The following is a 10,171-nucleotide window of genomic DNA, read 5'->3' as shown; positions in this document are numbered from 1 at the left end:
TTAATTTTTTAGGAGTGTTACAAGTAGAGGTCCCAAGGTAATATTAAAGTTATATTTGGCGCTAGTCAGACCTCATCTAGACTTAGCTATGCAGTTCTGGTCCCCATTTTACAGGAAGGATATAGGTTTATTAGAATCAGTACAAAGGAAAGTGACTAAAAGTATACAGAAGATGAAGAGTATTCCTTACAAAGCGAGACTGAAGCTGTTACATTTACATTCTTTACTGAGACGTACGTTATGAGGGAACCTGACAGAAATCTTTAAATGATATAAGGGTTATAACAAGGGGGACGTAAGCAAAATTCTTAGGGTCAGTAAACTGGATAAAACAAGAAATAACGGGGTTCAAGCTTGAAAAATTTAGGTTAAAAAAGAGAGGAAGGAATTGGTTCTCAAATAGTGGTAGATGAATGGAACGGACTCAGTAATCAATTTGTTAGTGCTGAGTCATCAAGGAGCTTTAAGAGAAGATTAGACAGATTTATGGATGGGAATGATAGGTGGAGATAGGTAGGTATATTTCATACAGGGAACGCCACATGTAGGCCTGATGGCTTCTTGCAGTTTCACTTCTGTAAGACACAAGCACCTTTTGTGGGCCACCTCTCTATCATGTTTAGCTCGAGAAAAGGTTGTGTTAAACCAAGGTTCGGAAGGTTTAGGGCGAGAGAAAGAGTGAGGAATATACGCCTCCATACTAGACACTACCACCTCTGTCATGCGCTCAGCACACAGAGACGGGTCTCTGACACGCAAGTAGTAGTCATTCCATGGAAAATCAGCGTAATACCTCCTCAGGTCCCCACAGTTACCAAAGACAAAACGCCAGAGAAACCTCCGCTTTGCGGAATCCTAAGAAGGGATTGGAGCAATAGGACAAGACACAGATATGAGGCTGTGATGAGAACCCAGTGGAGAAGATCGGATGACAGCATAAGGTGAGGAAAAGGTCAAAGATGTTCGGCGCATCTCCAAGACGTGATGAGATGAGATGTGACCAATCTGTAACATCTTACACTAAACTTAGGGGAGAATGAAATAGGCGACCTGAATTGTTATATATATATATATATATATATATATATATATATATATATATATATATATATATATATATATATATATATATATATATATATATGTATGTAAGAAGTTGAAGTGGGCGCGCCTGCGAGAGGCTCACAGACTAGTCAGCGAGTCCCGCCAAAACGAGTCTTAAGGCCCTGAAGGTTTGTTGTTGTGGGGATTTTGGCGGGAGAGGCGAGCGAGAGAGAGACAGGGTGCAGAGTAGTGGTGGATTTGCCATTTGATTTGCAGGTATGTTATTGGGATTTGATGTATTCTTTCATGGTGAAACAGTGTACATTGGGGGACATTATTGGGAGATAGGGTGGTGATTTGTACGCTTGGTTGGCAGGAGTTTGGTCTTGGCAGTGTGCTGTGGGACGTCAGTGAGGTGGCACCGTAGCAGATACTGTGAACTAAGGAGGCTGCATTGAGGAACTTGCTGTCCCTGGCTGCTATGGTGTTAGTACCGCCGTGCATGGAGGAAGAGCTGCAGTACTTCAGGGTAGTGGTTGTGGTGTACCTTCAGCGCGTTGGGTCGGTGTGCGGTTGGGCCTATAGGGTGTGAGGGTCATGGGGGTACTGGTTAGGGTGGGACAGTGTCAGTGGCATATAACATTTCTTGTGTTGGTGCGTGAAGTGTTTATTTCTCCTTTTTATTTGTATGTGGATTTACCCATTTTCTCATGGGATCAGGTATTTTGGAGTGCCAGCAGTGTGGCCTCTAAGAGTGTTAAGCACTCATATTTTATTTGTGTTTTCTTTATTATGTACTCATTTGTGTTTTCTTTATTATGTACTCAACCATTAAATTTTTAAATTGTGGCCCGGGTTTCTGTGAACTTAAGCAGGAGGTTTAAATTAATCAGTGGGTTCTTGTGGTGAGTGCTTGGTGAGCCTAATTAAGGTAGGTTAACTGTGCCCTAGTTTGGCACTCATTACAATTGGTAGCAGAGCGTAGTTTTATGCCCTTTTGGGGAAATTGTTTCAAACTCCTGCTTGGGTCCAGTGCTTTTGGCAAAATCCACTTAAGTGTTAGTGTGGCACTACTCCTGCACAATGGAGGATTTGTTGTGTTTGGATGATGTTGATGGCCAAGGTGTAGCTGGGGTTAAAGTTGAGTGTAAGGAGGAGAGCAGGGAGGTGGAAGTGACCCCAGAGGTAGTTGATAAATTAATCAGTACCAATGCTCAGTTATCCCAAGCAGTGGCACAACTGTGTAATAAGTTTGACCAAATGGGGCACATGCAAAACATGGTGTGGTCACGTCCTGTCCCCACTATTGGAAAATTCTCTGGAAGGGTACGGAGGGCCAGTGAGTTGGATGACTGGGTAGAGGATGCCACAGAGAAAATAAAGCAGCTGGGATTACAGGGCTCTGAGGGAGTGTCGTACCTGTGTGGGTTCTTGAAAGGCCCAGCCCGTCGAAGGGTCCGCAACAGTACTGTGAAGACTGTGTCTGACCTTTTTGATTGTTTGAGGTCTTCTTTTGGACCAGAACTGAATTATACAGACTTAGAAAAACAGCTGCATGCTCGGGTTCAACAGCCGGGTGAAGGAGTGTGGGAATTTGCTGATTCGCTGGGTGTTATTGTGGATAAAATGTACAAAGTGAGAGACAAGGGAGATAAAGAACGGCAATGGCTGCTAACTACATGGTTCTGTAGGAATTTGAGAGACAGAAAAGTAGGAGTGAAGTTGGGAAAATGGTGGGAAAAGCACCAGCCTGTGAAGTGGGAGGACATGGTTCAGCGAGCAGCAGACCAAGTGAGTGAGGCTGAGCGGATTGTGAAGGAAGAAGCAGAGTTAGTGAGTGGGAAAAAGCCAGAGAGAGTTGTGAGGAGTACCCTTTCTTCACCATCTTGCTCCTTGTGTGGACAACATGGACACTTGGGATATCAGTGTGAACGGTTCAAGGAGTTGGTGTCCAAGACAGCGGGAAAACGGGAGTCCTTGAGAACAAGGGGCCAGCTCTCAAGGCCTGACGACAGGGCCCCCACTACAGCTCAGATAAGGAGTGTGACTAATGTGACCGAGGAACGGAATGATGTAAAAAGAGGGAAAGTTAAGTTGTTTGGAAAGACTCTGAGGATAGATGCATTGGTGAATGGTATACCTGTAAGTGCTATGGCTGATTCTGGTGCTGAGGTCAGTCTGGTGACAGAGGAATGGTACAAACAGCACCTCCTCCCCAAGCAAGCTGTGATCTATGGGATGGACATTCGGATTACAGATGCAAATGGGAGGGAAATTCCCTGTTTGAGCTATGTGAAGGTGAATGTGGAAATTGAGGGAAAAAGTGTTAAAGACTGTGGACTTTTTGTGAAAGGTGGTGGTGGGGAGAGTGGTGTGGTGCAGGGCACTACATTGTCAGTGTTGTTTGGGATGAATGTGTTGAAGGGAGCCGTGCGCCTGGGGCTAACTGAGAAGTGGGGCAGGTGTGTCTGTGCCATTGAGGCAAAATTGAGGGTGACACAACAGCCTCTGGGGTTTGCTGTAATTCAGCAGCAACAGGATTTAGTAATCCCGGCTGGTACCAGAAGAATAATGAGAGTGTTTGTGGAAAGTTTACAGGAAGTAGATGTAGATAGTGTGGTGTTGGAGCCCTTAGTGCCTGGTGAGGGCTACTGGGTGCCTGAAGGTTTGTGTATATTTCCCAGTTATACCAGAGTGGTTAAGGGTGAAGGATGACTGTCAGTGGGTAACCTGGGACAAGCAGATGTGCAATTCAGGCCACAGTGGAAGGTAGCCAAAGTTTCTCATGGAAGGGAGGTTACTGTGGGAAGAGCTCACACACACACAGTAGCTCAGACTGCACCTCCTTCAGTGGTTAAGGAGTTCAGGGACAGACTAGGGGTGCAGGTGGATGAGAGTCAGCTTGATTCAGCACAGTTGGAGAGACTGGATGGATTGATCCATGAGTACGGAGATGTGTTTGCTGAAAACGAGCAGGATTTGGGATGTGCTACTGGAGTGGAGCATGAAATTCACCTCAATAGTGCAGTGCCCATTCGCCTTCCATACAGACATATTCCTCCCCCATGTATCACTGAGGTTAAAGCTCATATAAAGGGACTGTTGGAACAGGGAGTGATAGAGGAGAGTGTGAGCCCATATGCAGCCCCAATAGTGATGGTGAGGAAGAAAGATGGTTCGCTGCGACTTTGTGTTGATTATCGAAGGCTGAACGAGGTGACAGTGAAAGATGCCTTCCCATTACCAAGGGTACAAGACACACTAGATGCATTAGCCGGGGCACAGTATTTTTCTTCTTTTGATTTAGCTGCAGGTTATCATCAGATTCTTGTGCGGGCAGAAGACCGGCCCAAGACTGCTTTTGTAACACCATTTGCCCATTATCAATATGTGCGCTGTCCTATGGGGTTATCCAATAGCCCAGCAACATTCCAAAGGTTTATGGAGTATGTGTTTAGCGATCAGGTTTTTGTGACTCTTTTGGTGTATCTGGATGATTTGTTGGTGTTTGCTCGGAGTGTGGATGAGCATCTGGATAGACTGGAGGGAATGTTGAAGCTTTTGAGGAAACATGGGCTGAAGTTGAAACCTTCCAAATGCCACATACTAAAGCCCCAGGTTAGGTACCTTGGATTTATTATTTCTAAGGAGGGAATTAATACAGACCCAGAGAAAATACGGGCTGTACAGGAGTGGCCAGTTCCGCGCACTGTTAGGGAGGTCAGGGCATTTGTCGCATTCTGCTCCTTTTACAGAAGGTTTGTGAAAAATTTTGCGAAGGTGGCTGCTCCGTTGCATGCTTTGATGAGTGGTGATTCTAAGGCAGCAGTGAGTGATTATTGGGGGAAGGATGAGGCCAGAACATTTGCCTTGTTGAAAGAGAAGTTAAGTCAGGCTCCAGTGTTGAAAAGTGCAGATTACAGCAAGCAGTTTGTGGTGGAGACAGATGCTAGCTTTGAAGGACTGGGAGCAGTTTTATCTCAGGAGCATGATGGGAGGTTGCATCCGGTGGCTTTTGCAAGTAGAGGTCTCAGAAAGTCAGAGCGGAACATGAGCAATTACAGCTCTAGGAAGTTGGAGCTGTTGGCTCTGAAGTGGGCAGTGACAGAGCAGTTTAAGCACTATCTGATGGGTGGACATTTTATAGTGCTGACGGATAATAGTCCATTGGCACATTTGAACTCTGCCAAGCTTGGGGCAGTGGAGAGTAGGTGGCTGGGTGACTTGGGAAGGTTTGATTTTGAGGTGAAATACCGGCCAGGGAAGGAGAATGGTAACGCGGATGGATTGTCGAGGAGGCCCCAGGAATTGATTGAGGGAGGGAGGAAGAGAAGGAGATATGGGAAACCAGTCCTAACACCTCGGTGAAAGGGGTGGCTGTGATGCAGGTATGGCGTGGTGCCAGTAAGGAGCAGCTTAGGGATATGCAACAGTCTTGTCCAGTTGTAGGGAAGTTGTGGAGACAAATGATTGGTAGAGTGAGGCCAGCAGAACTAAGGCAGTTGCTACAAGTAGAGGAGTTTAGGCAATGGTGGAGAGTGAGAGGGTCCCTCATTATGAGGCATGGGATGATCTACTGGCGTGGAAGGGAGACAGATTCTAGGAAGTGGAAAGTGGTGTTGCCAGTGAATCAGAGACAAGAAGTGCTTAAAGCCGCTCATGATCAGTGGGGTCATCAAGGGGTTGCTAGAACAACATCACTAGTGAAGGATAGGTTTGCTTGGCCAGGACTACATGAAGACATCAAATTGTATGTGGCAAAGTGCAAAGTCTGTATCATGGGGAAGGAGGAGGGTGTGCGGGCCAAGACTAAGTTGGGTACGTTGGAAGCCAACCGCCCCTGGGAAGTGTTGGCTGTTGACTTCACTTTGCTGGATCCGGCCAGGGATGGCAAGGAAAATGTATTGGTGGTGACGGATGTGTTTAGCGAGTTTGCCCTGGTCTTTCCTACTAAAAACCAAAAGGCAAGCACAGTAGCCAAGATCTTGGTGGAGGAGATTTTTCACCGTTTTGGTTGCCCAGAAAGGGTACATAGTGACCAGGGTAGGAATTTTGAGGGAAAGTTAGTGCAGGAACTATGCAAGTATTACCATGTAGCCAAGTCTCGTACCACCCCGTATCATCCTCAAGGAAATGGGATCTGTGAGAGGTTTAACCGCACCTTACATGGGATGTTAGTTACCCTTGGTCAGGAACAGCGGGAGCATTGGCCTAGGCACTTGTCAAGCCTCACTGCCATCTATAATACCACACCCCATGCTGTCACTGGTTTTTCATCCCATTATTTGTTGTTTGGTGTGGAGCCCCATTTACCTTTGGACAGGTTCTGTGAGGAAACTGATAGTGAGCCTACTAACCATAGCATGTGGATTAGGAAGCTCAGAGAGACACAGGAGGCTGCTTGGAAAGCAGCTAAGTTGAACATCAAGAGTTACCACAATACCAATAGGTGGAAGCGTCAGGAGCAAGGAAAAGCAGAGCCATTGAGGGTGGGACAAAGAGTGTTGCTAAGGGACAATGCAGTACTAGGTAGGAGGAAGATTCAGCCTAAGTTTGCAGCTGAGGTGTGGGAAGTTGAGGAGGTGTTGGATGGGGTGAGTGGGGTGTATAGGGTCAGACCAGAAGGTGAGTCCGGCTGTAGTAAGGTGTTACATCGCAGTAACTTGCGTCCTTGGAATGGCAGTGAGGGCCATGCAGGGACAAGTAATGAAGTGCCAGCAGGGACAAGTAATGAAGGGCCACCAGAGGAGGAAGTAGAAATGCCAGATATGACAGAAGTGTTAAAGCGCTTTGGGTTTCCAGAACCGGACTCAGAGGAACAAGTGGACTCAGTGGTTGAGCAGGAGGGAGAGGATGCCCTAGGGCCTGGTGAAGAGCCAGATGAACAGAGTGGTGAAGGCTCAGAGCAGGTTAAAGGGGTTCAGGCCCCTCAACTCAGGAGGTCTAGTAGGATTGCTGAAAGGGGTGCAACGGGTTCGTCTTGTGTTGGCTGTGGGGATTGTGCATGAGGGCATGCACAAAGTTCAGGGGGGGTGAGTGTAAGAAGTTGAAGTGGGCGCGCCTGCGAGAGGCTCACAGACTAGTCAACGAGTCCCGCCAAAACGAGTCTTAAGGCCCTGAAGGTTTGTTGTTGTGGGGATTTTGGCGGGAGAGGCGAGCGAGAGAGAGACAGGGTGCAGAGTAGTGGTGGATTTGCCATTTGATTTGCAGGTATGTTATTGGGATTTGATGTATTCTTTCATGGTGAAACAGTGTACATTGGGGGACATTATTGGGAGATAGGGTGGTGATTTGTACGCTTGGTTGGCAGGAGTTTGGTCTTGGCAGTGTGCTGTGGGACGTCAGTGAGGTGGCACCGTAGCAGATACTGTGAACTAAGGAGGCTGCATTGAGGAACTTGCTGTCCCTGGCTGCTATGGTGTTAGTACCGCCGTGCATGGAGGAAGAGCTGCAGTACTTCAGGGTAGTGGTTGTGGTGTACCTTCAGCGCGTTGGGTCGGTGTGCGGTTGGGCCTATAGGGTGTGAGGGTCATGGGGGTACTGGTTAGGGTGGGACAGTGTCAGTGGCATATAACATTTCTTGTGTTGGTGCGTGAAGTGTTTATTTCTCCTTTTTATTTGTATGTGGATTTACCCATTTTCTCATGGGATCAGGTATTTTGGAGTGCCAGCAGTGTGGCCTCTAAGAGTGTTAAGCACTCATATTTTATTTGTGTTTTCTTTATTATGTACTCATTTGTGTTTTCTTTATTATGTACTCAACCATTAAATTTTTAAATTGTGGCCCGGGTTTCTGTGAACCTAAGCAGGAGGTTTAAATTAATCAGTGGGTTCTTGTGGTGAGTGCTTGGTGAGCCTAATTAAGGTAGGTTAACTGTGCCCTAGTTTGGCACTCATTATATATATATATATATATATATATATATATATATATATATATATATATATATATATATATATATATATATATATATATATATATATATATATATATATATATATATATATATATATATATATATATATATTATTTATCTTATTTTTTTCTTTCTTCTTTTCTACAATTTTCTCTTTTTTTTGTATATTCAACATTCTGATTTATTTATTTTATTATTATTATTATTATTATTATTTTCTTTTTTTTTTTACGTTATGCAATGAGTCGTTCCGTCACGAACTTATGTGGTTTTGCGCAGCACGATACAGGCATGATTTTTTTTCTTTTTACCTTTTTTTTTTTAAATATCCTTTATTTTCTATGGTCTCCTATCAGCATTTACGCCTCTCTCTCTCTGCGTACATCAGAGAGCGGGAATTTTTAGCAATAACTAATATTTCTTTAATTTATATACGAGAAATAAAAATATTTATTTTTCTTCGTAGATCCAACAAATAATGAATGTTTCTGCATCAGATATCTTTTGCATTGATATTTTATTTATTTTTAATAGTGGAACATTTGTTTTTACTTAGAAATATGGTGAATTATATTTTTTTGTACCGACCTCTCCACCTCTCAAGCGCTAATTCAAGCGTGAAATCATGAATCGCTCTAGGCCTATGCATAAAACCAATCGGAGTAACTAAATGAAACTTCCTCTGTTTTTTTTTTTTTTTTTCCATATATCCTGAAGTATATATCCTGTGAATTTCAAGACCCTAGCTGCAATAGATAAAGTACGCTAATTCCTTGAACTTTATTGCTTGATTTCTCAAAATGGTGGATTTCGCCATATTAAAATTATCCCCTCCGTTGCTATTCCTGTCATACAAATAATGACTGTTACAGCTTATAAAAGTATGAAAGAAGAATAATTCCTACCCTCAGATATTAATTTTGATTTTTGGCAAATAAAAAAAAAAACTTTTTTTTCATTTTTTCATCGATCTTTAAGAATTTTTTTTTTTTTTACTGTAGCATATAAAGAAAATAGAGGGTAGGATTTATTCTCTTATCCCTTATGATTAAAATGCTTTTTGAAATAAAGAAATTGGTCATAAAATAAGGGAGGATATATAAGTTGAATATAACCAATTTAACAAGGGATTCGCGACTTTACAATTCTCCCTTTATCAGTTATTGCATGTAAGATGAGTTAGTCGTAAAACTGGATTTTAGACGATGTGTAGGAAACATGATCCCTATGTGGACAAGCTGTCAGTAGTGGTAGCTCCTGAATAACGTAATTTGTAAGCAAATTGTTGTAAGGTTGGACGAAGACAATCGTTATTGAATAATGTGATGATCGTTGGAGTTACTGATAATATTTGAGTGTTAGGGTCTAACCAGCCATCAAATGTAGAAATATATAGATATGGAAGAGTTTTCTATCTGCTAACAACCCTTATAACTTTCATGACTAAACTTTCAACTAAACAGATGTGTTTTCTTGAACGGAAAATCGGGCAATGGCTTATTTCTTCCAGACATTCCAAGAAAATGCAATCCTTACTAAGTAAGAATTTGCTGCGATTAATTGCACTGAGAAATTTTCTACAATAATTATGTCAATTAAGTTATTTTCTGAAACTGAATTATGTACGTACTACATTGTTCATTGTATAAACTTCGGAAATTATGTTAATATAATGGCAATTGCTTAAGTACAGTAATTGTCTATATATGATGCTAATGTAATTTTTAACATCTTAGTAGCATCATTTATGTAGTCGGCGTCACTCACACCTTTTGATGAGAAGCGGCTGCATTCCTACACGTCAGTCATCACAAGATTCATTATTGATTGCTACTCATTATTTCAAATACTGTAAGTATCGACTTTGCTGCAGGTGTGAATCCTGGCAATCAAGTGATAGCTTCGAGGCTCTGGCATGTTCATACATTGCCACCTCATAGGAATGCACAAGTGACAACGTTATAGGGAGGCAGGTGCGCAGTTTTGTATAAGAGAAGCAGGAGTGAAGGAAATTGCAAAGATATAACGAAATGTTACGGCTTGAGGGAAGTTAAAACGTGGGATGATTATTCAGGAAGTTTAGATGTAGGTTTTAGACCTCATAAATTATAACTGGGTTACTAAACTCATAATGTCAATGCATTAGTAAATAGAATGATACTTTTGTAATAAGACTCACATAATCCACAATTGCAGTACCCATAAACTAG

The 10,171-nt window shown here is 43.0% G+C and overlaps 1 protein-coding gene across 2 annotated transcripts; it reads left to right on the top strand.

Annotated features, from left to right (window-relative positions):
• The first annotated feature begins 1,154 nt into the window (after positions 1-1,154).
• On the top strand, positions 1,155-7,827 carry LOC135106427 (uncharacterized). Of its 2 annotated transcripts, none has more exons than XR_010271288.1 (2): positions 1,155-7,254; positions 7,355-7,827. XR_010271288.1 is itself a non-coding variant. In XM_064015433.1 (2 exons), the coding sequence occupies exon 2, from the start codon at positions 2,128-2,130 to the stop codon at positions 3,757-3,759; it is 1,632 nt and encodes a 543-aa protein (XP_063871503.1). In that variant the 5' UTR covers positions 1,155-1,320; positions 1,421-2,127; the 3' UTR covers positions 3,760-7,827. The 2 variants fall into 2 exon arrangements, 1 of the variants encoding a protein (XP_063871503.1); XM_064015433.1 differs by having other exon boundaries at positions 1,155-1,320; positions 1,421-7,827.
• Positions 7,828-10,171: the final 2,344 nt, after the last annotated feature.

This window comes from Scylla paramamosain, chromosome 13 (assembly GCF_035594125.1).
Source record: "Scylla paramamosain isolate STU-SP2022 chromosome 13, ASM3559412v1, whole genome shotgun sequence".
NCBI classification, from domain to species: domain Eukaryota; kingdom Metazoa; phylum Arthropoda; class Malacostraca; order Decapoda; family Portunidae; genus Scylla; species Scylla paramamosain.
This window is presented reverse-complemented; position numbering and strand designations above follow the sequence as displayed.

Bases quoted from the DNA above. Each gene is read 5' to 3' on its own strand.
- LOC135106427 (XM_064015433.1), top strand. From the start codon at position 2,128: ATGGAGGATTTGTTGTGTTTGGATGATGTTGATGGCCAAGGTGTAGCT.